Genomic DNA, 27,938 nt, shown 5'->3' with positions numbered 1-27,938 from the left:
CTGCCAAACCCGCACTTAGGAGGCTGCACTGGCTCCCTATCAGGGAAAGGGTCACTTTCAAGGCCCTTTGTCTCGCCCACAAGGTATTACACAACACCGGCCCTCCCATACTAAACAACTGGATCACCCCCTATAGACCCACCAGAGCGCTCCGCTCGGAGCACGGAAACCTCATTACGATTCCCAAGGTGAAAAAGGCCCGCATAGGTGGCCGCCGTTTCTCTGTCAACACAGGAAATAAATGGAATGGACTCCCTCTGAGCCTCAGAGCGGAACCCAACCTCCTTCGGTTCAGAAAATCCCTCAAAACCCTACTCTTCCCCTAAGCTGTCACTTCTACTGACCAAACCCCCTTTGCGAGTAAAAAAGGTTCAGCGCTGGGATACCCACTGGGTGACTACGCGCTTTATAAAACCATAAAATAAAATATTTAATGAATAAAATATTTATAAATAAACAGTTAAAAAACTGTAGAAAATCAGTACAAAAAATAGGTATAACTACTATCACACTTAGAAATTAGTATTTAAAAAACCTTTGAAATTCACTGAAAAAAACAATAGGTTTCAGAGACGTTATAGTTAGTAATTAGCATTTAAAAAAGCTTTGAAATTCACTGAAAAAACCATGGGTTTCAGAGATGTTATAGTTAGAAATTAGCATTTAAAAAACCTTAGAAATTCATAGAAAAAAGCATAGGTTTCAGCGGTGTTATAGTTAGCTGGCCATTTTACTCATACAAAACCATAGAAATTCCTCCATTATAGTTAGTTCTGCTAACTATAACTCGCGCGCCCGCAATGCACTGCTGATGATGTCACATATTGCATCATTCATGACATGGTCATATATATATTCCACCTTGAGAGCATGATGGCAAAAATGGAGAGCCCAATAGGGTCCTGTTTCGGCACCTGCTTTTTAGAACTGCAGGATCCTGCCCACTTAAAACCATACACGCAGATCCACTGTAGTTACGGTGTAGTTACGGTGATTTGGTTGAATACAAAGTCACAAATGACCGAATATGCTCCCAGAGGATGCTGCCGCCAGGGAAGAGGTTACCTCCCGGCCTTTTCATTTGAATCTACCGACTCAGCCTCCGCATGGAGCACCAAAGAAGGAAAAGAGTTGAGAGTGCGTGTAATCCCCTCCCCCTCGTTAATCCAATTCCGCTTTGGAATTTGGAGATTTGTGCCTGCCCCCTTCACGCTGAATCTGTATGCAGAGAACAGCACATGTCCTTATGCAGCTGACAAGCCCACCGGGCATTAAACAATGCGTGCGCGCAGGGCTCAGAGCAGCACAATGGTGCACCTGTGTGTGGCCCGTGCGATCCCCTCTCCGTGATTCCAGACTATTGCTAGAATACAAGCAAATAGCGTGGCTTACTTCTGTACACAAAAATCCTTCACACACAAAACGGGAGAAGAATACCTGTTAAATGGAGATGAAGCGGGAAAGAGAGCTGTGCAAAGTGACGATCTTGTAGCTAACTCGTGCTCCAGATAATGAAAAATCAAGGGAGTTCAAGTATAAATTGTATTTATATGGCGTTTAGTACTCTTCGCGAGGCGTTGAAGTGCTTTGCGGCGAGTAGACACATTTCAGCAATAGAAGCAAACGATTCAAAGCTCGATATAGATATAAGAAGCAGACCCGCTCCTAGTTGCAAAACTTGATGTATCCGATTACTGGTAATGTAATCCCATCTACTATACAACTTATTGTATTTAAAAGCCCTCTTTATCTAGTGTCCATGAAATCGTTTGTGCAGAGATAGGGCCAATATTGTAACCCAGTTGCTCTAATTCCCTTGGAAAACTAGAATAAAAGTTAAGCAAAGCATGATGAAAGGCGCAGCCGCCATAATTACAAATAAAGCTCTGCTTGACACAACAAGCCCGGGAGTAGTGAGCACGCACACGTGCGCTGCAAGGAATTTAAAGAATGCAGCTGGCACACTGCGGGCCACTGCTCGCTCCGGAGACCCCCTAGGCCATGGGAGTGAAAGTTTTGAGAAAGGCGGCACATGCACCCGTCTTTGGCCATTTGCGTGCTTTCATTATTGAAAGCCCCACGCAAAGGCCAATGGGATGTGTGGGAGTAGGCAGACTCACATGGAGAAGTCTCTTGGAAGTCTGAAGTGATTCCAAGAGGCCATCTCCTAGTGCAATGTGCATGCGCTGTGCTAAGCGAGACTTAAAAACGATCCTGCTGAGCACACTGTTATGACGCTGAACCAAACATAAATTGACTTCTTTAACTGGAGGATTCTTCAGGCAAAGCACCCCACGCTTCTGGAACTAATATCCAACTAATGTCAGGGCTGAAACCAAACTCCTGTCTCGCGCTCCCCTTCTAAGCACAGCACTCTCCTCGTCTGCCTATCAATACACATCAACTTTTAGTATGGATTGACCACTTCATTTGTAGGTCATATTAAAACTACAGCTTTTTCAACTCATTAAGCTTAACTTTAAACATTAATAAATGTAACAATATGACGCCGCTGTATGATAATTTTAGTTACCCGTTAACCGGTCAATCCACAGCACCGTTTCTAGGGGGCAAAATAAAAAAATATGGAAAATGCAAGCTTTTATTTCCATGTCTTAGGCTTTTCATACCGAAAAGGTCAATGCACTGAAACCTGACCTCACCATAGGCCTCCGTAGCCTACAGCGTGAAGCTGGATGTTGTACCCCAGGCAAAGGGCAGCAGCAGCAGCCCCTTGGGATCTTAAGCTTGGAGGTCAATGCCAGGGAGAGCAGCGGGACTCAGGAGGAGATAAAGGGAAAGGCAGGCATGTGGAGCGTTGTGTGATGGGGCCATGCTGCTCCAAGTGAACGAGACAGACAGAGCCTGGAAGCACCTCTGCCAATTAGAGAGGCAACCAACTGCCCAAACGGGATCACAGGAGCCCTGTGCAATGGAAGGAGAGACACAGCTGAGTTTTATCACAGGAAATGGGATCTAGCTGGAAGCTGCTGTATGTTGCACTTGTTCTTTTGTTTACAGTGGTTACTCCTGGGGCTCGCAAGTACAGTATTGTGGAACCCCCATTATTCTTTAAAGTTGTTCTTACAGGAGGTGCGGCTCCCTGTAGAAAATAAAATTTCCGCCTTTGCCACTATTAGAGCGAAGTCAGGACCAAGGCAGGACTGCAAGAAAGGGTAGCAAGAGCTTCTCCCACCGAGCAGCCAAACTCTGAAATTCCCTCCCGCCCACAACTAGACTACAACTAATAGGTCTCTTTTTAGGAAACTGATAAAGACCTTGCTTTTCTCCTAAGCTACTAGGTTGGCTAGCCTGGGCAATGGTATCTACTCACCTCAGCGACAAGACACCTCGGCAGTTGCACGCTTTACAAGTATATCAGTCAGTTAGTCAGGAAGTAGGGAGGCGGACTGAGGTTAGAGAGTGGGAGGTGCCTGTAAGAGGAGGATGAGCCTGCCCTTTGTGGTGTGCCTTATCAAGCAGGAGGGACATGATTATGTTTCGAGTACCCCTTGTTGTTTACAGTGCTTGCTCCCAGGGCTCCTAAGGACAATATAGTGGCAGGCCAAATATATATCTAAAGCTGTTATGACAGGAGATGCAGCTCACTGTAGTAAAGAAAATACCCGCCTTTTGCCACTTTTGTCACAGCATCAGGACCAAGGCAGGGTGAGGAAGTGGGGAGGTGGACGGGGGTTGGAGAGAGAGAGGTGCCTGTTAGAGGAGGCTGGTCCTGCCCTGGGCAGTGCACAATTTACCGAGCAGGAGGGATTCAATTGCAGCCGGGAGAAAAATGTGCCATCAGTTGTAGACAAGAGCCTGGGCACTGCTTGGCTTTTCACTCTCGGGAAGTGCCACCTCCTCCCACCTCTCCCCACAGAGCCGGAGTCAGATTCTGCCTCATAATCAGGCTGCCAGAGCACCAGGAGGAGTGGGAGGGACTGCAATGCCTCTTTCCTTCTTAGGAAGAATACTTCGATAAGCCCAAACCAAACCAATATCCTATCAAAAGAAGCCCAACTGTTGTGGACAACAAAAAGTACAAACAGCTAAAACAACGCACACCCAAAGGAGCTGGAGGCAAAGAGCAGGGGGTGCATCAACACAACTGTGGCATTAAGAGAAGGAAGGAGGGTGGAATGCTATAGTAAAATCTACGCAGCTATGGCACCACAGCTGAATAAAGGCAGACAGTAAAAGAGCAGAAAACCAAGAACAAAATAGTCCACCAATGAACATATAAAAATCCATATTGTAATGAGACAGTACTTAGTCCCTGCCTCATAGGAGGAACTGAAAAGAAAAAGGAGGGACAAAGATGCAGCATTGACTACTAGCAAGCAAGGATTTTTCAAGGACAGTGAAACAAATCAAAAGCTGGGGGATGGCATTAAGTTCACAAGAGAAGTTACAACAGGTCTCGCATGCCCGACCTAATGAGGTTTAGTACAAGGCAGATGAATTTCTTCCAGGGAAGACATTATAGAAGCAATTATAGAATATATTGAATACCAGATACCTGAGATCGCCAAGGCAGAGTCAGGTCCAGGCTAATAAACAGAGATAATCTAGATACCTATCTTTATTTCAATGCTGTTGTTTTTTTTCATGTGTTTATACTATCAAATTTAGAGAGAGTGAGGGATTTTAGCTAACTAAAATAAAAAAAATCCTTAATGCTTTGGTGAGACTGGTGATGTTTGATCGAATATACATCTTAAAAATATTGCTACAGGATGTCGAGCATACCAAAGAAGGGAGTGGGAACTTGGCCATTGGGTAGAACCAATATTGAGGCAACTCTAGCCAACCTGCTTCCACTTTTACTGGATTTGCTCAAACTTTAGAGATCAATAGAAAATCCAAGCTGTGGTTCACTAAAGTAGTGGCAGGACTCCTAGTTAAAGCAACGGGGTGGCTAAGAAAAGATTATTGTTCTAAGCAAAACCAGGTTCGCCAATTTGAGAGAAAGCTATGTTATATATCTATCTCATTTTTCTTTGAGATTAGAGGCACCAAAGCTCACCTCAGTGAGGAACTAATTGCCTTGGTCAGTGTGGAGCTGCCTTTTCTAGTGATAGCAGTGCTTAAATTGAGCCGGTGGTTTCTGATACTCAGCACCAGCACTTAATTGTCAGCACCGGCACTTATGACAGTCTGCTACATGGTTGCACTGTTTGTGTAATTTAGAGATGAGCACAACTACAGTTGTTTATTTATTCAATGTATATTAAAGTGACTAAAACCTGCCACTCAAGCCATTCTTATAGCTTTGAGGGCCTGAAATAGTATGAATCGTCACACTTGTAGGAGTGTGATGGTTAGTGGTTGTATTTGTGCTTCTATTGGCAGTTCTGGCAGGGGCAATGGGTGGTCAGAGCAGAAGAGGCTCCCTGACATGGGTCCATCACTTCATTTTCTACAAATGAAGCACTGAGTGATAGAGTTCTCTGAGTTAAGTGCTGACTACTGAGATGCATGGAACCAAACACGGTAGGGCTGGATTAGCTTTTCATCCTTCTGAGTAGAATCTGCAGTCTATAATACAACACATCGATTAATCTAGAAAAGCAAATGTGTGGAATGCTTACATTTATTACCTCAGCCACTGGTACTTACTCTGGGTCACATTCCAGTTCACCTTTCTTTGCAACTACAGACCAGTTTCAGCCTTGTTTGTTAGTTACAGCATTTACCCTAAATGTAATTGGTGTGCCCAAATGTAGACCCAATGCTCATTGGGCCATAGGACTCAAACTACACCTCACTAATGAAAACACTCTGGAGTTGTCTGTGTTGCCACAAAGAGGCAATCTTTCCTGGCTATTCAGCCTGGGCAGGTCCTATTGGAGCAGGACCAAGCCTAATTTAGATATGACTCGTCTCTGCTGAGTCTGGCATGATGTGTGAAACAAAATGGACTGGAGTGCGGCCCGAGGGATCACCAGTGGCTGAGAATAACTCAAATATTCCCTCAATCACTTTGGTTTTTGTTGCAGTATGTGCTCTAAATCACTGTTAACAAGCACTATATGAAAGCAACAGCTGTAGAAAGGAATCCAAAAAACACAGTTCCTCAGGGAATACATAATGAGTAATTTTCTACAGGAAAGATATCCCCCTCAGATGCTATGTGAAGAATGACCCTGAAAGGAGTAAGTACTCTGAGACCCTTCCATCCCCATCCCCGGCCATTCACTTTTACAGTTCTCTGTTTCTTCACTGCTAAGTGTTCACTTACTTACCCTTACTGACAATATCCCATAGCATCACAGTTCAGTTTGCAGATACCTTTCTCTGAAATTTTCCAGCTTTAGCGTTCTCCCCATTGTCCCCATTGTCCAGCTGTTGCAGTGTTTTCCTCATGTTAGCAATTTCATGAGATAATCAAACTACTCTGGTTCCTATTTCCCTAAAGAAACTGCTCTAATGTTCTGAGCCTTAAAACATGACATTTGTTTCCATCACCGCTAATAGATTAAGTGGACTATACTTAATATATTTGACATCAGGCTGAAAACTGGACCCAATATATTTAAAATGGCCAAACCCCAGTTCCTGTTTTGTGTTTGGATCTGTCTACTGAGCACACAAATGACACTGAGCTGGCCTCTTGTTTGCTTGTCTAAGCTTCATGAAGCTGCCATATTACCATGTTTCCTTCTAGCAGTCTCAGTGTGAAGAGGTGGGGGTAGGCAACGGTCATATGTGTTCAGGACTGTGTAAAGTACAACCTAGGACAAAGAGAGCCCGAAATCCAAGAGAGTGCACTGGACCTTTAACTGCATTGGCTGTGCTCCTGGGAGCAAGTGTAAGCCAATCAGTGATTGAATGCTGCCTCTTTTGCTTGTTATGGATAGCACCGGCATTACCACGTAATGCCTAAATACATGTTATGGCTATTATCGAGTCAAGGGGAGTGGTTAATAATGAAGAACTGTGATGAGAAACCAAACTCTTTCTATTAAGAATTGCTTCTAACACCTGGTGGTCAGTCCACAACTGCTCAGCTCAAAACATTTTCACAATCACTCATTTGGAGCGTTCAGTCTTCAGAGCTCTGAAACAAGGCAACCTCATGTGCACCTTTATTCTATTATATATATTCTGACTGCCAGTGTACCGCGTCAGACCTCACCCTGGGTTTGATGATGGAGATCAGATCACGCTGGAGGGCTGCTTCATACAGGAAGCCATAATGATCAATGGACTCAAAGGCAATGCCAAACATGCTGATGATGTTGGGGTGCGTAGAGAGGTAGAGCGCCACACAGTACTCATACAGGAAGTTGTGGCGCTTGGTGCTGGTCTTTGAAAGAAGCTTCAGTGCCATGGGCGTACCTTGAAAATCAGAGAGACAGAGATAGTTACGTATGCAGAAGCATAAAAGGCATCATCTAGCAATCAAGAAATGACAAGTTATTAGTACGGATATCATTAACATCATGCCTTTGTGGCCACCATTCAGAAGGGCACCACTGAAAAATACAGTAGGCTTTACAAATGGCTAAAGCCCAACTCCAATGTAGATATGTGCATCATGAGCCACAGTTGTTACTGGTAGTTGCATTGCACACATTGCGTGCCATTTGAGTCACAAAGTAAAGAGGAATCAGGGATGACTTCATCCCCTTAAACAAAGCCATTTTTGGGAGATAATGTAAGTTTACTGCCAAAAAAACCTCATTAATGACTGGCAGGAATTGACAAAAAGATTCATAGTTGGTGTTAAACCTGGCTTTTCCAGCGGGTTTATCCCCAGTCTATTGCCAATCTTTCCCATAATATTTCCTGCTCATGGCCAATGCCCTCTTTGTATTCTGGCTAGGGATCCCCCCTCAGATTCTTGCTCAGAATTATCTGATAGTGTTGCTTCCCAGCGAGGTACCTCATAGCTATGCAGGGCTGCCTCAAGATCCTGCCTTGTGAATCTCCTCGTCACAGGAATCCCCCTCTCCTTGCAAATTACTTTTAGTTCCCTCATCTTGTTGATGTGCAGGTGCCAAAAGATGATTTCCATTTTGACAAGGCCCCACAGGTGCAACAACTAACCAGAGTTTCAACAACCAAATTCCAAAGGGAAACGGGGAAAAATAGTATGTGGTTCTGTTATGGTCTGCACTACACTAGTAGTGTACACCAATCACTGTATGTTAGGCACAAATGCAAGTCCTAATCCCACCGCTGCCACCAATGTTGGAAATGGGTGTCTCTCATTGGCAATGGTTTGCACTTTGTCCAAGTAGGGACCCTTGCTTCTAGTCAGGATAAGGGAGTAACGCACTTAGACAACCCTTGCTCACCCCCTTGATAGCTTGGCACGAGCAGACAGACTTATCTCAGAGGCAGTGTGTAAAGCATTTGTGCACACATACAGTAATACAGTGAAAACACTACAAATGGACACCACTCCAGTTTAGAAAAATAAGTAATCTTTATCCAAACCAAAAAAGACTAAAACGACAAAAAACCAACATACAGTTATCAAGATCTGATTTTTAAAAGGTAAAAACTGTTTAGTCCACAGCAAACTATAGATGCAACACTTTCAGCACAAAGTACCTTGGATGTGCCAAAATCGTAACCAAAAACAGCGGCAGGGAATGTGATGCGTCGGTTCCTTACATACAGGAAAGGTGATGCGTTGGTTTCTTGCTCCAGGGCTGGTGATGCCTCGGTTCCTTACTGAAGAGGAGGTGATGCGTTGGTCTCTTGCTGTGCGAGGAGGTGATGCGTTGGTTTCTTACTGCGACCTTGGTGTTGCTGTAGACTTGGTGCCCTGGTGTGATATGTGGGGATTCGGGAGGCGACGGCTCTCGATGCAGAGGCTGCAGTGGCGCTGCGTCGATCTCTCTAGCCGCTGTCCCCCGGGTCAGTTCTTGCAGCTACACAGCAGGGCCTGTGTCGGAGTCGGTAAAGTGATCTCAGACTTCAGAGACCGGTGCACAAGACTCTGCGTGTGGCAGTTTCTCCAGCCACGGACAGCCTCTGCGCCGGTTTCTTCAGCGGCAAGGCGGCGATGCATGGAAATTCTTCCCGCACAGCGGTGTTGCACCGTAAACAGATGCGGATGCGTCAGGCTTCTTTAGTTGCTTTAAGGTTTCTCAGCTCCCAGCAGCAGGAACAACCTCTAGAGATCGAACACAGGACCAGGTACCTCTTGCAGGCCAGAACTCCCAGCAATAGTTTAAGGGAAGCTGGTGGTGAAGTCTTTGTGTCCCTGAGACTTAAGAACAGGAGGCCAGCTCTACTTCAAGCCCTTGGAGATCCTCTTCAAGAAGGATGCCCAGCAAAGTCTTTGTCCTCTCCTTGGCAGAAACAGCCACTGCAGGCCAACCCCAGGCAGCAAACAGCAAAGGGGCAGTACTTCTCCTTCAGCTTTCCCTGCTCTTCTCCTTAGCCAACGTTCCTCTTGAGTCCAGAAATATTCTAAAGTTCTGGGGTCTGGGCCCCAATATTTTGTCTCAATTTCTCATTGTTGTCTTGTGGCACAGAGGCTCTGGGCTCAGTCAAAACCAGTTCTGTCCTCCCTGGTCCAGCTTCCCGGCAGGAGGTGGAGACAGCATTGTGTAAGGCAGACCAGGTCCATTCAGGTGCAAGGAAATCTCCTCCCACTACTCTAAATGCAGCACAGGTCTATTCAGCCCTGACTCATCCAGGCAAGGCAGGACACACCTCTACCCCCCCCAGTGGCTGTCTGAGAGAATGTACATCCCCAGCCCCTGTCACTCCAAAGCCAGACAGTCAATCCACAAACCAGCAGAGGCAGACAGCAGGGCTAAGCAAGAAAATACCCACTTCCTAAAGGTTGTATTTTCAAACACACAATATGAAAATCATCTTTAGTAAAAGATAAATTTTTATATTCTGAGTTCAGACATACTAAACTCCACCTTTATACCGTGTCCCATTGGGAAGTTGTACCTATAAGATGTTATAAATAAACTCCCATTCTGGCCTATGGGACAGATAGCCTTTCTATAGTGAGAAAACAAAATTCACTGTATTTCACCATCAGGACATGTCACACACAGCAGCATATGTCCTATCTTTCACATACACTGTACCCTGTTCACAGGGGTACATTGGGCCTTCATTAGGGGCGACTCACATGTAATAAAAGGGAAGTTTAGGGCCTGGCTAGTGGGTGCACTTGGCCAGGTCAACATGCCCGTAGAGGCTGTGCGCAGACATTGCAGTGGCAGGTCTGAGTCCCCTTTGAAAGGCAGCTTGTGTGGGTGGCACAGTCAGTGCTGCTGGCCCATTTGCAGCATTTGACTTACAGGCCCTGGGCACATACAGTGCACTTTACTAGGGTCTTAGTAGTAAGTTAACCAATCCAATCATGTAAACGCCAATCCATAAATACATTTTACAGGGAGAGCATATGCACTTTAGCACTGATCAGCAGTGGTAAAGTGCCCAGAGTCATAAAACCAATACAAACATGGTATAAAACAGGAGGCCCAAAAGCAAAAAGTCACGGGATAAACCCGCTGGAAAAGCCAGGTCTAACAGTTGGTGTAAGTTAATTTACTACAGCAGATTTCTCCAACACAAGTGCAAAGAAATCCAAAATAAAAGGCTGGAGTGATTTCCCTTTTAGGATGGTGAGGGAAAGCGATCAGCCATATATTTGGTTACGATGCAGAGTGAGGGCTTTTTCCACAGAGAAAAATGTTTACGTCATTGAATAATAATTGTACATTTGCACATGTAGTCCATTGTCTTGGAGCTGAATTCTATGCAATGTAGAATTCCTCATGGAGGGAATAAGTCTCTCCAAGAGATGACATGTGGCATTATCAGTGTACAGCTGTGATTCATACTCCTGACTTAAATAACTTTCTAGACATACATCTGTGAATGTTAGTGGTTAGAAAAAATCCATAGATGTACACTCCGGCAAAGATGTAAATCTCTCCATGTACATGTACGATATTTTATTTGTGAATAGGGCTCATTGTATTTGTATTTTTGGGGTCGGTCGACAAATTGTGGGAGGATTATTTGACTCTGTCTCCCATACGTATAACCTTTTATTGTATGAATGGTATGAATTCAATCAATCAGACAATCAGTAGATTTGTAGAGTGCTTCTTGTCACTCGTGAGGGTATCCAGGTGCTGGCAGGGTCCAATTGATTAGCCGAATAGCCAGGTCTTCAGGGACTTTTGGAACTTTGGAAGAGATGGGGAGTGTGGGTGGTCAAAACATTCCGCTCCAGCAGCGCAGTTAATGGAGTTTTGCCCTCTCTGCATTGTGCTTGTAACCCAAAATTCCAGCAAAACTCTGCAAACCGCCGAGTGGTGTAGTTTTTTCTCATGCATGGCTCGCCAACATTAAGTTGGTGAGCTTGAGTGGCAATTTGTGTTCCCTTGCATGATTTTTGGACACTAGGAGGGCACCCAGCGCTATTTTCTCAATGCAGGCGGTCACGGGCGGTCATGGGTGGTTGCGACTATTCGCAGTGAGTAAGCTGCCACTGGAGTAGAAAATCAACTGGAGAAGCAGCGAACGAGCAGCACCTCCTGGCATTCTGCGTGGTGCTGTTGGCACTGCTTTTACAGCATGGAACAAGCCACTGGTGCAAAAAATCAGCTCGAGCAGTGAGTTTTTATGAAACTGCACAAAATACCGCAGAGTGAAACTCTGCAAATTCTGCCCACCCCTAATGGAGAGGTCTGTGGATGAAAGGGGATCTCATTCCATGTCTTCACTGCTAGGTAGGAGAAGGAACAACCTCCGCATCTGCTACGTCGGATGCAGGGGCTGAGGGTTAGAGAAAGGGATGCAGAGGTGTCTGGTGGGCTGATGGAAGTTCAGGAGGTGGTTCAAGTTGGCGGGTCCACAGTTGTGTAGGGCCTTGTATGCATGGGTCAGGAGCTTGAACTGGCATCTTTTCTGTACAAGGAGCCAGTGGAGTTCCCTGAGGTAGGGGTGATGTGGGTTCATCTAGGGAGATCCAGGATGGTTGCGGCATTCTGTATGGTCTGTAGTCGTTGGAGGAGGTGAGCTGTGATCCTTGTGTAGAGATTGTTGCCGTTGTCCAGTTGGCTGGAGATGAAAGCCTGGGTGATAGTATCTCTTAAGCTTTGGGATAGCTATTTGAACATCTCACAAAGCATGCAGAGATGAAGAATCAAGAGGAGGTGATGGTTAGCTTTTTGTCCAGAATGATGTCTAGGTTCCTAAAATGGAGAGTGAGGGTTGGAGTAGGTCTGAGTTCTGAGGGTCACCAGGATGCTTCCAATGGGGAGATTTTGTTTCTTAAAATCATTACCTCTGTCTTGAGATTCAGTCAGTTGTCCTCATCCAGGGATTCATCCAATTTGCAACATCTATGTTGCAGTCATGGAAGTTTGTCTGGTGGTGTCTTCGGAGAGGGAGAAGATGAGTTGTGTGTTATCGGCACATCACATGATGTTGAGTCTGTGGGTTTTGGCAATGCTGGCCAGTCGGGTCATATAAGTGTTGAAGAGGATGGGACTGCGGAAGATCCTTGGGGTACTCCACAGATGACTTTCTTGGGTTGGAAGGTGAAGGGGAGGGCAGACGTTTTGTATTGTTCTGTTGAGCAAAATGGTGATCCATCTAAGAGCGGCTTTTTGGATGCCTATATTAGGCAGACTGTGATAAGTGTGTGGTGGGAGACCATATTGAAGGCTGCAGAGAGGTCTAGGAGGATCACAGCCACAGAATCTCCTCAGTCGAGCAAGGCTCGGATGTCATCGGAAGCCATAATGAGGGCTATCTCGGTTCTGTGGTTGCTGCGGAATCCGGATTAGGAGGAGTTGAGTAGGAAGTTCCATTCCAGATGTGACGAGAGTTGTTCGTTGATGGCTTTACCAATAATTTGGCTGGGAATGGGAGCAAGGAAATTGGTCGCTGGGCTCTGCCAATGGTTTCTTTAGTGGGGCATCCACTTCGGTTTGTTTCCAGTCCTCAAAGAAGGTGGCTGTGGCAATTGCGGTATTGATCAAGGTGGTGAGTACGTGGCTGATTCTGGCTTCACCTAGGTTGAAGATATGGTGAGGGCATGTGTCAGTTGGGGCCACTGAGTAGACTGAGTTCATGATGGAGACAGTGTCCCGTGGGGAGAGCTGGCTCCATTCGGTTAGTCAGATGTCTGTGGTGGTAACGGGGTTGGAGAATTTTTTGACGATTTTTAAGAGTTCTGTTATTGGAGCTTGATTTGATGCATGAAGCTGAGGCCTTTTTCTTCGATTCACTCAACTGTCTGTGTTTGAGGTCTGTCTTGAAGGGGGTTTTGTCAGTCTGGTATGCCATCTCCTTTCCAGTTGTGTACAGTGTTGTTTAGCCGTTCTGAGGCTTCAGGGTACCAGCTAACATACTTGGGCCTTCGGTGGGTGTTGTTGCTGATGGGAGCATCGGCACAGTTGGTGATCCAATTGTTGACGTTTCTGTCATTCTGGTCTAGGTTGTTGGAGGAGATGGGGTGGGTGTTGTTGAGAGCATTGATGTGTGTGTCCTTTGAGACTTTGCTCCAGCTGCGATGGGGGGCATCTGACAGACTGGGGGCAGAGGTCTGTGAGCTGGTGATGCTGAAGTAGGATATTGGACTGGTCAGTCTAGGTGAGTTCCGTGGTGCGGCTGTACCTTATGCGGTCAATGGAGGTGAAGATGGGATCCAGAGTATGGCCTGCGGTGTGCGTGGGTTTTTGGACGAGTTGGGTGAGTTTGATGCTGTTCATGTTATTGAGGAGGATTGGTAGAGTTGATGTCATTGTGGTCATTGAGATAGAAGTTGAGGTCACTGAGGAAAATGCAGTTGTTGGAGTGTATGGCGAGGGGGTGATGAAGTCGGCAATTAAGTTGCAGAAGGTTGGACGTGGTCCTCGAGGATGGTAGATAAGGATGCCCCTGATAGTGGTTTTGCTGTCTGTTTGGAGTCAGAAGTTGAAGTGTTCCATGGATGGCATGAAGTCGTCATTTGTGGTGGTGCACTGGTTGGATTCCTTGTGTATGAATCGATGGTGATTCCTCTGCCAGGTTTGTTGAGGATGTCACAGTGGGTGATCTTGTATCCCAAGGTATTACGTGGTGATGTTCAGTGCAGAAGTGGGGTTAAGCTCAGTCTCAGTGAGGAAGAGGATTTCAGTGTGAGGGTGGAGATGAGGTCCCAAATCTCTGTGTTGTGTTTGCATAGTGAGCATGTGTTGAGAAGGGTGCATGTTAGTTGGTGTTTTTGTTCAGATGGTGTCTGTGATGTGGGCTCGTTAGTGGGCTGGGGTGTGTGCTGTGGTGGTTGATGTGGCAGTGGGTTCAGGAGAAAGGTCCTACTGATGAGTGTGGTTTGGCTCGTAGCAGTTTTTGTTGTGGCATCCGGGGTTTAGCTCTGTGATGGTGTATCTGCGGTCGGGAGGGCAAGGAGTAATGGCACTGGGCATGGTCCAGGTGCAGACTGGCACAGATGTCCTTATCTTCAGTGCGCCAGAGGCACATCCACTGTGCGCGTCCACTACACAGTCATGATGAGGCCTGCATTAGGTAGGTCCTGGTGTGTGTGGGGCCTCTGTTGGCAGGAAGAACAGTGAGCGGTAAAACACCAGCGGGAAAACCCAGGCAGTGGCAGTGTCACTGGATCAGGCTAGAACAAGCAGGGAATGGAGGCCACAGCCAAATGGCAGGCTAGGTGCCCAGGTGCCAACTGCTGTATTTTTGTAGCCTTACGCACAAAGAGTAGTGGGTTGTAAGCAGTTTATAATGAGTGGAGGTCACTTACTTATTATTTATCCAGAGCATGGAGAGTCATTATGCTGAAGGTTTATTATTACCCATTATCAGTATTTAGTATTTGATTTCAATGCTGTAAATTATCTAATGTGTTTTTTAAGTTTTATCTTACTTATATCTGCCCTCTGCTTCCCATTTTTGCTCTATATTATATGGGGTTGCCAATGGGCAGCTGACAGAAAACACTAAGGTGCATTGTCAGTGTGAGGTATTACAACTTTTTGTAGTATTTCTCATGCTTTATTTGCTCTGAAATAACTAATGATGAACTTAGATTTTCTTTATGACGCATGTTTATATCAGTAAAGAAATATTTTGCCTGAATTTAGCTAGTGGCATTCACATTTCTGGCCAAAATCATCCTTACTTTACATATTTCTAAGCTTACCAGTTGCACTTCGAAGGACTACATACACAAAGTTCAGGATGGGTGAGGGAAGTGGTAGTGAGCCTGACTGGGATGCAGCAGTGAAAGAATAGGTTTAGTAACAGCCTACCCGTTTTCTAATACAGGTTTAAGGCGATGTTCTGGAGTCCCTTTTCTGTCAGAGGCTTGGCCAGGTATTGGGCTCTGAGACTTTTTCTTTTGAAATTAATGGAGCTGAACTGAAAGGGACATTGTAGGAAGCTGGCTCTGTATATACTATACCAAAGTGAGGTATAGTGTGCACAGAGTCCAGTGGAACCCCGAAGATAGACAGAGGTAAAGTTAGATACCACCTCACTCTCTATTTGTGTTCGAGCAGTAAGGCAGTATCAGAGGACAGTGTTAAGCATTTGTTGTACACACTCAGTCAGCAAATGAATTCACACACTCAAAGAATGAACTTCAGACCAACTGTTTTTGTATAAAAATATTATTTTAGTTATTTTATTTTCTAGAACCAAGCAAGCCTGGTACAAGTAAGCAATAAATACTTTACAATAGTAATGCAGTTTGTAAACAGTTTGAATTGTAATTGTATACTCACTTTGTTTTGATTTACAGTATGATTGGAGAGAAAAGCAATACTTTGTAAATGCAGCAGAATATAGACTTGGATGGGCTTTTCAGGGGTCCCCCAGGGTCAAGGATGCACTCTTTTTACACCCTCAGCGGCACTAGGGCGGCCGGGAGCAGAGTGCTGAGGCCCAATGTTAACCGATAGGGGATAGGGGGCCTCTGGTCGGTGGCTGCTGACAAGCAGGCCACTTGGTTGTAAGAGCAAAGCTCCTGAACTTTTGCTCAGGGCAAATGGGGAAACAAAGTAGCACCAAAGGTGCACCCTCAGCGGCACTAGGGTGGCCGGGTGCGGGGTGCTGTTTCGTGGTCGGGCACCCTGTTGTTTGCAATGGGGAACCTCCGGTTTGCAAAGGCACTGCAGGCTTGGGGACGAAGGTCTTCTTGGTGCGACCACCACTTCAAGAGGTAAATTGGGAAGGTAGGGGTTGGTTAGGCATTGTCGGCTTGGCCACCCAAGGCCGTGGGTCATCGGGTGCAGTGGTGCCTTTTGGGGTCGGATCTTCTCACCAGCTCCTGGTCGCTGTTGGGGAGACCTTCTGGATTTAGGCTGCAGACGTCAGCTGGAGGCTTGAGACAGGTCAGGGGTCACCGTATCTCAGGTTAAGATCGGCCGGGGGACCTCCTCGTGATGTTTGCCTACTCAAGCTCGGGTCGTGGATGGCGGGTGCAGAGTGGGGCGGATCCGCTCTGTCCGGTCGGAACCAGAGGTTGCAGATGAACAAATACGGTTTTCACAAGAGACACAGTCTTTGAGATTGAAAGCAGGCAGGTCCTCCGTGGTTTTCAAGGTTACTTACTGCAGGACACACCAGTATTTCGCATGAGCAGATTCGAGGTGGAGACAGGCCGCTAGGGCTGGGGTCGAAGTCAGTGTGCGTCTTCTTGTTAGCTTCTGCACGGCTGTTTGCTCCTTCTTCTTCTTCTTTAGAAGTTTCTTCTTGTCTGAGGAAGCAAGGTTCAGGGGTGCCCCTAAATACTAGATTTAGGGACATTATAGGTAGGTAAAAAGGTTAGGACCAATGGGTCCCTTCCCTGGGGTGGGTACAACCCCTATTATGCCACACTCCAGTGGGAGGGGGGCATGAGCCTGGCCCTAGTTGGCTGAGTCCCCCATCTGCAAGATGGTGGGGACTGAGAGTTGTGCTTCACCTTGCCTCCCCCACCAGATGGGTGGAGTTGGCAGAGGTGGGCACACCTCTCTTCCTCACTTGTTTTTCCCACCGGTTCTCCCACCCAAAGTGGGGGTCAGAACCAGTGGGGACCAGTTGCTGGAAGCAGCAAGTGGCCTGGGGAAGCTCACAAAGGCGGCAAGCCTTTGAAGCTTCCCCTACGTGAACCCTGCCCATCCTGGGGAAGAGGCTTGGTACCTCGTCCCAGGATGTGCATTGTTTCAGGCCCCAGAGAGCAGCAGGCTCTCGACCCAGGGGTCCAGAAACATGTCTGGTGGTGGCAGCTGAAGGCAGCCACTTAGCCTGGACACTAGTGGTAGGTTAGTTTTCAGGGGACATCTCTAAGACGCCCTCTGTATGCATTTTGCAATAAATCCCACACTGGCATCAGTGTGGGTTTAATGTGCTGAGAAGTTTGATACCAAGCTTCTCAGTTTTCAGTGTAGCCATTATGGTGCGCTAGACATCGTATTGACAAACTCCCAGCACCATATACTCTTAATGGCAGCACTGCACTTACAATGTTTAAGAATGGACTTAGACACTGTAGGGGGACAGGGCTCTTGCACCTGTACCCTCACCACTGGTATAGTAAACGCAGCTAGAGGGAAGACTGCTCTGTGACAGGGCAGTGGGTTGTAGGCATGGCACACAGAGATGTGGGCCATGTCGACTCTCCACTTTGTTCTGCACCAAAGCACGCAGCCTGCAAATACAATACACAACGCGGTTGTTACAACGACCGCGTTGTGACCATGCAGAGCCATTACACTTGCGCTAAATGGCACTCTAGACTAAGGAATAGTATGATTATCTATTCCAACACCTTCCCTAGTGTTGCACACACTGGAGTTGGAATAGTAAATCATACTATTCTTAAGTCCAGCACGCCATCTAGCGCAAGTCGTTGTAACGACTTTCATTGTAATGGAACTGTGTGGTCACAACGCAGTCGTTGTAACGACCGCGTTGTGATTGTATTGCGGTGTAAAAACCGCGTTGTAAAAGTATATATTCTTGTGAGTGTAATGGTACAGCACCTCTAATGGCAGCACAAAAAGTGCTGCAGCACTTAGGGGCCTTTTCTGGTCACAGTGCCCTGGGTACCTGTGGTACCATTTACCAGGGGCTGACCTGTGGCCAGAGATGCCAATTGGGTTTAGGCATTAATGCAGTTTTTAGGGAAAGAGCATAGGCCATGGGTACCTGATTAGCAGGAACCCAGGGCACACTCAGTCAAAGCACATCAGCAATTCAGCAAAAAGTGGGAGTAACCTTGCAGAAAGAGGGCACTTTCTCACAGACATGGGTTAATTATTGTGGCAATGTAAAGGCTCCAGCTTCTGGAAAGGGTTTAATACTACGGACCACATTCGTAGACTGTGAAACATATTAGTTTTCCAGAAGAATACAATTTGGAAGTGTGGGAATTTTATCAGGATTGGTTCTTTGATCACCACCAATTTAAAATGGTATACCCTTTAAATCATTCTGCTTGACTCACTGCAAAGAGAGACCATTTATTTAACTCAATAATTCCCTGCACATAGAAACGCAGAATTCCTGAAGACCTGCGAGAGCATTGGAAAGAGTTGTCTCTAAATCTGTTTTGAAAGCATACCTCACATATTCTTTTTGTGGAGTCTACAGGGACCCTTAGCGCACATCCCTTGAAAACCCTGCTTATTAGAGGGACTGGCTTCGAGAAGCCCAGTGCTGCTTCACTCAAAAGAGAGTGCCTGCTGGATGTGCTGCCCTGCGTGGAAGGACCATGCTCTGTGGATCATGAGTGCCAAGGGAGCTAAGAATAGCCTGCGTCAATAATCTGTTTCTCAGAGAGACTGCTAAAGGGAGCTAGAGACAGAGGGTAGAGCTGTGAAGAAATCTGAAATTTGTATTATGAATAAAAGAATGAAACCTCGAGCCAGTGGTGTAACACAAAATGATGGGGGGCCCCTGCAGAGTACGTTGAGGGGCCCCTGAATCTCCCTCTCCTCTTAGATAGCCACTGACCCAAATGCGGACCCCCTGAAAAGTTAAGGGCGCCCTAAAGTGTTGGGGGCCCCTGTGCCACAGCTTCGAGCCTTGCAAACCTCCATATTTATTGTTTACCAGTTATTCAAGGAGGGTGCGCCACATCAAAATTGAGTCGCAATTGCAAGAGGGGGTTACACTCGAACTGAGACACCCGTACAGCATTAGATGGAACCTGAGGGCCCGATTCACAGAACTAACTTAAGACAAAATCCTAAACTTACTGCCATTTTCGTATTCACAGAAGGCACTTACTCATTTAGGTATTCACAGAAGACACTTACTCACTTCGGTATTCACAGAAGTTAGGAGTCCTAACTTTATGACTCCTAAATGCCTTCTGTGAATACCGAAAGTCTTAAAATTAGGATTTTTCTCAGTTTAGGAGTCCTAAAGTTAGGACTCCTAACTTTACTACTACTAAACTGAGAAAAATCCTAATTTTAAGGCTTTCGGTATTCACAGAAGGCATTTAGGAGTTCTAAAGTTAGGAGTCCTAAGTTTACTACTACTAAATTGAGAAAAATCCTTATTTTAAGACTTTCGTTATTCACAGAAGGCATTTAGGAGTCCTAAAGTGAGGAGTCCTAACTATACTACTACTAAACTGAGAAAAATCCTAATTTTAAGGCTTTCGGTATTCACAGAAGGCATTTAGGTGTCCTAAAGATAGGACTCCTAACTTCTGTGAATACCGAAATGAGTAAGTGCCTTCTGTGAATACCAAAATGAGTAAGTGCCTTCTGTGAATACCAAAATGGTAGTAAGTTTAGGATTTTGTCTCAAGTTAGTTCTGTGAATCGGGCCCTGAGACTTTGAGCCCCTGCATCCAGCACTGATCCTCCCTCAATCAGCCTCACTATGCCCCAGTAAAGCTCCTTGCTCTGCAGGGTATCGTCACTCTTAAACAGCTTGAAGCTTAAGATTCAGCAACTGCGAAATTATCTTTTTTTTTTTTGTTTCCAGTCAAGTAATGTATAACTTTTGAATGAGTCTGGATTACACTTCTCAAACAATTATGCATAATTGCAAGTAATTTTGAGGTAATTATAAATATTTACACAAGAGAAAAGTATGCCCACCCCTTGCTATGGCACGGTTTATGATAGGGTTAGGACTGAGTTCAGTTGGGGATAGGGAAAGGGTTAGGGATAGGCTAGGGTCTTGGACATCTATGAGGAGTCGCCAGGGGTCGAAGCTGCGACCCCTAGCTTAGCCTTTGCTACTCCTGACAGAGTCTGCGCGACCCCTGGCTCATTGGTAATGTCAACAGGTAACAGTAAAACACGACTCGCTGGAAGAAACATGCATTTTGACTGCAGAGGTGCGTTTAAAACCCTGCCTCTCTGGGAGGGGTGGGGCCCTCCGATGAAGACCCAGTGGTGTGGGGCCCCTTTGAGGTGAGGCCCACTATCACATTTGCACAGAGTGCTTTCCAGATACCCTTTACTGAGGGTCACAAACTAAATGTCACTCTAGCAGCATTTTGTTAATAATAGGGTCTCCAAAACTCACTTTTACATGGCAGTATTCTTCCTTGTCACATCAATAAATGTTCCCAGACTGCTAGCTCTGTCGCTGTAAATTTTATGGCTGACATTGGGTGACTAAGAGTCCCTAATTAGTCTTTTCTTTACCCAGACCTCTTGTTACATCACAGACCATGAATGTTTAGAATCCTTAATCGACATTTGCCCTTTCCTAGCTTACCTAACTGTAACGTGTGAGAGATGAGCATTCCCTCAAGCCTGGAATTACCCCGATAACAATGTGGGGCAAGAGTAGCAGCGCATTATGCATATTTGACCCTTCCGAGGCCCTCTGTTACCTCTCTTACGGTGGGTGACGAGAGTCACCAATCCATATTTGCCCTTCCCCAGCTCCTTGATGACCTTGTAGTGGTCGGTCACTTCCATTCGGACCAGATTCTGAGACGTCAACTGCATCATCTCCTCTAGCATTGAGGCCACCTCCAGACCTGTGTTGAGATTCATAGCTAGAAGTGAGAAGCAAACAGAAATTTGTAAATAGCTCAATAAGGATTTGTGCAATTAACATTTCATAAATAACAAAGTCTTGCTTTGAGCCTCACTTGAGCTAAAAGACTGTGCTCTAACTTAGATAACAATTTTTCAACCAAATATTTTTGGACCGCTTATTTTTGTGATATGCCTCCTCTTTATTGTTACATTTTCCTTCAACAAAATCATCTGATTTAAATTGGTGCATGTATTATGTCTATTAGGAACTATAATATGGTAAAAAAAAAAAAGCAAAATGAAAAGGAGATAAAACTCTGAAGAAAACACTTAAGCCGAGACTTCATGTGCACTGTGAGATTTGGCTGCAGGTGCTGGCCTGCAGCCATGCCCTGTGTCCAACCTTCCACAGTGGCTCAAGCCCTGGGGCATTCCGCTTTCGGGCCTGTTCACCAGGGGTTGGGTAAAGGGCTTGGCCTGTGCCCAATCCACCATGGTTGGACCACCCAACTGTGGGTTTATTGATTATGTGCGTGTTATTTCTCTTTGGTTTTTGTTGTTGTTTTTTTGTATATAAGGTTCTTATAGCGGAACCATTTTCACTTCTTTTTTTAAACATTTACTTTTATAGTTTTTAAAAAAATACTATTTAAAAAAAAAAACGTTTTTTAGCTCTTCTTTACTCCCTCAAAGTTGCGAAGAAGGCTTAGTGGCATATTTTTAGGAGCTGTTTCATTGCACAAGAGATGACTATTTTGTTATCTCTCTGGACAAACAGCTTTTTTATATTTATTTCAGTATATTGATGACATTTGTAAAATTGAGTATTCGTCTTTCTCCGCATCTGGAAGTATTGCAGTGGTACATTTTCCTCCTCCTCTTTCAAGTTTTCCATGTTTGAGGCCTTGCTGGTTCTACGGTACTGGAAACCAGCGTTCCAAATACTCATACCTATTTCCTTGCTGTGGGAGAGCTCTACAGGCAAGAAGATTATTTAGTATTTTTTACAGTACTTTTCTTTTTTGAGAATTAAAATCTTTTTGCTGTTATGGAATGATTTCTGGGCAGGAAGAACAGGATAAAGGAAATCCCGAGGGTCATGTAAAGGAGAGTTGAAGTTTGCCACTAAAATCCATTGCCTGGATAATTTCCATCTTTTCAACTGTGGAAGAAGCATTATCTAAGTATGTGACGTGCACTTAGTGCAACAATAAACTGAGCAGAGAGAACCGAGGAAAATACAGTTTCAGAACAGGCTCTCCAAAGGTAGTCTACCCCCTGTTGTGGGTGCGCAATCCCTGCTGTGCACAGCCAGCCTCGCTGCACATAGGGCTTGAACCACACAACTTGGCCTTTGACCAGTCAGTGGCTATTTCGTTGTATTTCCTTTTTTTGTTACAGTGAACAGATATTCACTTGTTACTGCAGACCCAGGACCACACAACTTGGCCTTTGACCAGTCAGTGGTCATTTCGTTTTATTTCCTTTTTTTTTACAGTGCACAGATATTCACTTGTTACTGCAGACCCAGGACAAACTTCATGCCTAGGTAACACGATCCCCGGGCAAGCTTCACCAGCCGAAGCGTTGGTGAAGCTTACCATGAGTTCTTGGTACCAGGCCATGAAGTTTCACCTGCAACAGTGTTCATTTTTGGATCTATAGTTCCCCTACACCTGAGTTCATACGAAGGTCCGACAGATACTACAGCTTTTGGAAATCGTTTTTTATTTCCTCGTACTTTGGCCTAGAGGTCACAGGGTGCCAACCCTGTTCCCGTATATCGCCTTTTTGATTGCATGGCGTAGTGTCTTTGCCTCACATCCTGAAGTGGCTGTCAAAAGAGAAACCTTTCACTTGTGGCACCTATTTAGAGCTATCACCACGGTTACAGTTAGGAAGACGAGAGATTCCTTTAAATTTCTGGACTTGCACAGGATCTGCAAATACCAAACATTAGAGATATTTAAAACTGTTAAGCTTTTGAAGCGGACACAGCAACGTTTCGAAACACTTATATGTCCGAAAATACTGAAAAGGTTTACACCAAACCAACAAAAGCGTGCTTTCTGTTTAAAATTCTATTTTCATGCCAAGTTTTGGGCTGAGGACATGTGGGAAAGTTCCAGTGGGAGTTAAAATGGAACGACACAATATTTTCCCCCCACCCCTTCTTAACTGTTTTTAGTTGCAAATTGGCATGCCAGTCTTTATCTGACAACTAAAAGTTATTGCCTGATTTTGTGCAGATCCATCCAGAGGGCCATGAGTTATAGATAATTCAAAAGCTGAACGATAACTGCGAGTGGTGATCAACATATACGTCACATGTTAGGGTGCTTTTATTGCACAAAATGGTACTTCCAATCAGTATCCTGTGAAGAAAACAGCTATTTCAAACTAAATGCCCACAAGTAAGCATGTAATACATAAATGTTAACATGTATGTACAGTATGGTCTTATATACCTGTCTCAGGGTTTATGATGATGTCCCCAGAATCCTTCAGTAGCAATATTATGCCATATTACACAGATTGCCCATTATGTATCCGTCCTCTTTTTCTAAGACATATATACATATGTATATATAGATATATATATCACAAAGACTCCTCCAAGAAAAGAGCAGAGGCCACAATTGGGGTAAGCAGGGAGGCCACTTTATTCGATCACAAGCTTCTCAACGGCGAATGCATTTCGGCATCACATATGCCTTCTTCAGCGCCAGAAGTCCTATGAGGAGTTGCAGGTAACATTGTGTATTTAAATGTTGGCCCCAAGATGATTGGTTTAGGTCCGCCCCACCCCCAGGAGCAATGTCCTTTCTCACCATCTGTAGAGCACTTGGTACGTGTGCACTACAGTTCCCAGGATGCAATAGATATCCAGATAGGTAAGGCGGGTTAGTGGCTTGTTGTTGTTGCGGAAATTGGCATCACCATGTCATCTGGCCAAATCCCCTGCCTGTTGTGTGAATTGCAGTGTCCCCCTGGGTCCCCAGACCACATCAAACTCCACAGAACAAGATTCCTTTCAGCGGGGGCAAGACCAGAGATCCAATCTCGCCCAGCGCAAAGTTAAATAACCCCGTCACCGCCCCATCTCCTCTTGGACCCGGGGGTGGGCCTTTGTAAACCAGTACCCTGGAAACACGCAAAATCCACCATAGCAGATGCCAGCGAGACCAAGGCCAACTTTGAGATGCGGGGGCCTCTGGAGCGCACCTCTGGCATATGCGCTAAATATCACAAAGACTCCTCCAAGAAAAGAGCAGAGGCCACAATTGGGATAAGCAGGGAGGCCACTTTATTCGATCACAAGCTTCTCAACGGCGAATGCATTTCGGCATCACATATGCCTTCTTCAGCGCCAGGAGTCTTATGAGGAGTTGCAGGTAACATCGTGTATTTAAATGTTGGCCCCAAGATGATTGGTTTAGGTCCGCCCCGCACCCAGGAGCAACGTCCTTTCTCACCATCTGTAGTGCACTTGGTACGTGTGCACTACAGTTCCCAGGATGCAATAGATATCCATGTAGGTAAGGCGGGTTAGTAGCTTGTTGTTGTTGCGGAAATTGGCGTCACGATGTCATCTGGCCAAATCCCCTGCCTGTTGTGTGAATTGCAGTGTCCCCCTGGGTCCCCAGACCGCATCAACCTCCACGGAACAAGATTCCTTTCAGCGGGGGCAAGACCAGAGACCCAATCTCGCCCAGCGCAGAGTTAAATAACTCCGTCACCGCCCCATCTCCTCCTGGACCCGGGGGTGGGCCTTGGTAATCCAGTACCCTGGAAACACGCAAAGTCTGCCGCAGCAGATGCCAGCGAGACCAAGGCCAACTTTGAGATGCGGGGGACTCTGGAGCGCACCTCTGGCATACGTGCTAAATATCACAAAGACTCCTCCAAGAAAAGAGCAGAGGCCACAATTGGGGTAAGCAGGGAGGCCAATTTATTCGATCACAAGCTTCTCAACGGCGAATGCATTTCAGCATCACATATGCCTTCTTCAGCGCCAGGAGTCTTATGAGAAGTTGCAGGTAACATCGTGTATTTAAATGTTGGCCCCAAGATGATTGGTTTAGGTCCGCCCCACCCCCAGGAGCAATGTCCTTTCTCACCATCTGTAGAGCACTTGGTACGTGTTGGCCCCAAGATGATTGGTATATGTATATATATATAAACAAAAGAAAACTCCCCACAATGAAACCTTAGAGAAAGGGGAGCCACTCTGGTTTTGGGTAATCGTTTTATGAATTTTAATGGCACAAAAGCTGCGTTTCGACTTCCACGCAAAATCTTGGTCACAACACTTCGCGAGGAAGTCGAAACGCGTCTTTTGTGCCATTAAAATCCGTATAACGATTAACCAAAACCGGAGGGGCTCGTCTTTCTCACTGGATCCTTTGTGAGGAGTTTTCTTTTGTATATGTGAGAGGAGGTGTGCGCTACTGAGCCCCGACCAGCTCGGATGGGTGTTGTTTGTTCGCCGGTTCACCGCTTGGATATATATAAATGCACAGCATGACATTTTGACATTGCGGACGGTGCTGCAGCCAGCAGCATCGTCCGCAATGTTAAATGCTCTGGACGCGCCCGCTGGTATGGCGAGTGCATCGTAATTGAAGTGGTGGTACCACCACATGTCTGGCGGGTGGTACCACACACTGCAAAGATGGTGGGCGAACTCAGGTCTGCCCGCCGTCGTAATGAGCCAATTGGTTATTAGCAGACAGTGCTTGTTCGTGAGTTGCAGTGTTCGAGCAGCTTGACATAGAAGGTTGTTGAAAGACAATATGAAGGATGTTTTCTGGAAACACAAAGCCATTTTGGGACTGTGCAAGGATTAAATAGTGCCCCTGAATTGGGACAAAATATGAAAAGGAGCCTGAAAAAGAGAAATAAATTATAGTCTCAGAGGTTATAAACACCAGAAAACCAAAAGAAAGCTATTGCATTTATTTTCTATTTGTTGCTTTTTAAAGCTGCAAGAACTGTTGTTGAGCACTTTTACGGATTTTAATATCTTTTAACATGTGAAGGCAAATAGTGGACACAAAAGAAGTAATCTAAATGGAAAGTATTTTGTCTATGGTTACTTACCTGGACACATGTGGAAGTATTTAATCTGCAAAGCTAATGAGGCTCTTTAAGGTTGACAAAGGATGAGTGAACAGCCAAAACGAGTTTCCTTGGCAAGCGCTGTCTTAAAATAAATGAAAATTATCGTAGTCTCAGAGTGCAGACTTTCTCTTTATTGGGAAGAAAATTGGAGTGAAATATCAATTTAAAAATCAATTTAAAGTCACGCCCTAGTAGGCGTGCCTCACGACTGCTTTCTGGTATTTTGAGTTCCAATGTCTTAAAAGCCATCATGGCATTGCGCTTTTCCTCCCAGTAAATTTCTTATTCCTATAGTAGGTAACTGCACAGGGCAAAGCTGGGTCCCCGCTAGTGATGACCTGCCACATTGGTCACGCCGTTCCTTGTACGCCTGTAATCATCGGCGTGCAGGATCTGCTCCTCTGCAGCGGGGCGTTTCGCGGCCTTGCACAGACCGCTATATATCCAAATGAAAAGCGCACCACGATTGAAACGCCACACACGGTCGTGTAGAATACCTTTAATTTGGCAGGATAGCAGGGAAAAATTTCCACCATTGCAGCTAGAGTCTATAGCCAAACATGTTTCGGGCTTCCTTGTCCCTTGGTCACTGGCTTCACAATGGAGAAAGCAGCTGCAGGAATTTTCCGCCACACTCGCGGCGGCTCAATTTAAAGTCCCGCCCTAGTAGGCGCGTCTAACGACTGCATTCTGGTATTTTGAGTTCCAATGTCTTAAAAGCCATCATGGCATTGCGCTTTTCCTCCCAGTAAATTTCTTATTCCTATAGTAGGTAACTGCACAGGGCAAAGCTGGGTCCCCACTAGTGATGACCTGCCACATTGGTCACGCCGTTCCTTGTACGCCTGTAATCATCGGCGTCTAGGATCTGCTCCTCTGCAGCGGAGTGTTTCGCGGCCTGGCACAGACCGCTATATATCCAAATGAAAAGCGCACCACGATTGAAACGCCACACAACGTCGTGTAGAATACCTTTTATTTGGCAGGATAGCAGGGAAAAAGGTCCACCATTGCAGCTAGAGTCTATAGCCAAACATGTTTCGGGCTTCCTTGTCCCTTGGTCACTGGCTTCACAATGGAGAAAGCAGCTGCAGGAATTTTCCGCCGCATTCGCGGCGGCTCAATTTAAAGTCCTGCCATAGTAGGCATGTCTAACAACTGCATTCTGGTATTTTGAGTTCCAATATCTTAAAAGCCATCTATATATATCTTACCAACTGGCAGTTGCCAGTAGGTAGTTATAGTTAGGACCTTGTTTCTATTCAAAAAAGCATTTTTTGTTTTCCCAATAACTTTGGCGTCAGCAGCTCCCCTTGCTCAAGAGTAAAGCCGTCTCCCGCAGAAAGCGGGCAGCCGGTGGGACCGTGGAGGCATTGGGGCTCCCCTCACGGCCCCCAACAGTGAGGCCAGGCCCCGGAAGATGGGGTCCTGGGGCCAGAAGTGGCCCGGGATGGCGGCCACGTGGCCCCTCTCCCTTTAAAAAAAAAACAATGGCCTGGCCCCGGGGGATGGGGTCCCTGGGGCCAAAATCGGCCTGGGGAGCGGGCTGCGTGGTCCCCCTCCTCTAAATAATAATAAAATAAAATAATAGCCAAGCCCCGGGGGGATGGGGTCCCCGGGCCAATAGTGGCCAAGGGAAGGGGGATAATAAAAAATAATAAAAAAAGGAAAAGGCTGGGCCCCAGGGAATGGGGTCCCCAGTGCCATAATTGGCCGAAGGAGGGGGGCCACGCGGCACCCCTCCAAATTTATGTTTTTTTAAAAACAAGTCTGGCCATGCCCCGGGGATGGGGTCCCGGGAGCGAATAGTGGCCCGGGAAGGTGGACCACACAGCCCCCTTCCCGTTTCTTTAAAAATAAAAGGAAAATGCT

The 27,938-nt window shown here is 45.9% G+C and overlaps 1 protein-coding gene across 2 annotated transcripts in view; it reads right to left on the bottom strand.

Annotated features, from left to right (window-relative positions):
• LOC146809765 (serine/threonine-protein kinase SBK2-like) overlaps window positions 1-27,938 on the bottom strand; it is a 190,754-nt gene that overhangs the window by 24,524 nt on the left and 138,292 nt on the right. For both annotated transcript variants that reach the window (XM_085616613.1, XM_085616614.1), the window contains exons 2-3: window positions 20,792-20,959; window positions 7,139-7,341 (exon numbers count right to left, since the gene is read on the bottom strand). In XM_085616613.1, the coding sequence (XP_085472739.1) occupies window positions 7,139-7,341; window positions 20,792-20,957 (369 nt within the window). In that variant the 5' untranslated portion in view covers window positions 20,958-20,959. The remainder of the gene's footprint in view (window positions 1-7,138; window positions 7,342-20,791; window positions 20,960-27,938) is intronic.

This window comes from Triturus cristatus, chromosome 7, assembly GCF_964204655.1.
Source record: "Triturus cristatus chromosome 7, aTriCri1.1, whole genome shotgun sequence".
Taxonomy (NCBI): domain Eukaryota; kingdom Metazoa; phylum Chordata; class Amphibia; order Caudata; family Salamandridae; genus Triturus; species Triturus cristatus.
This window is presented reverse-complemented; position numbering and strand designations above follow the sequence as displayed.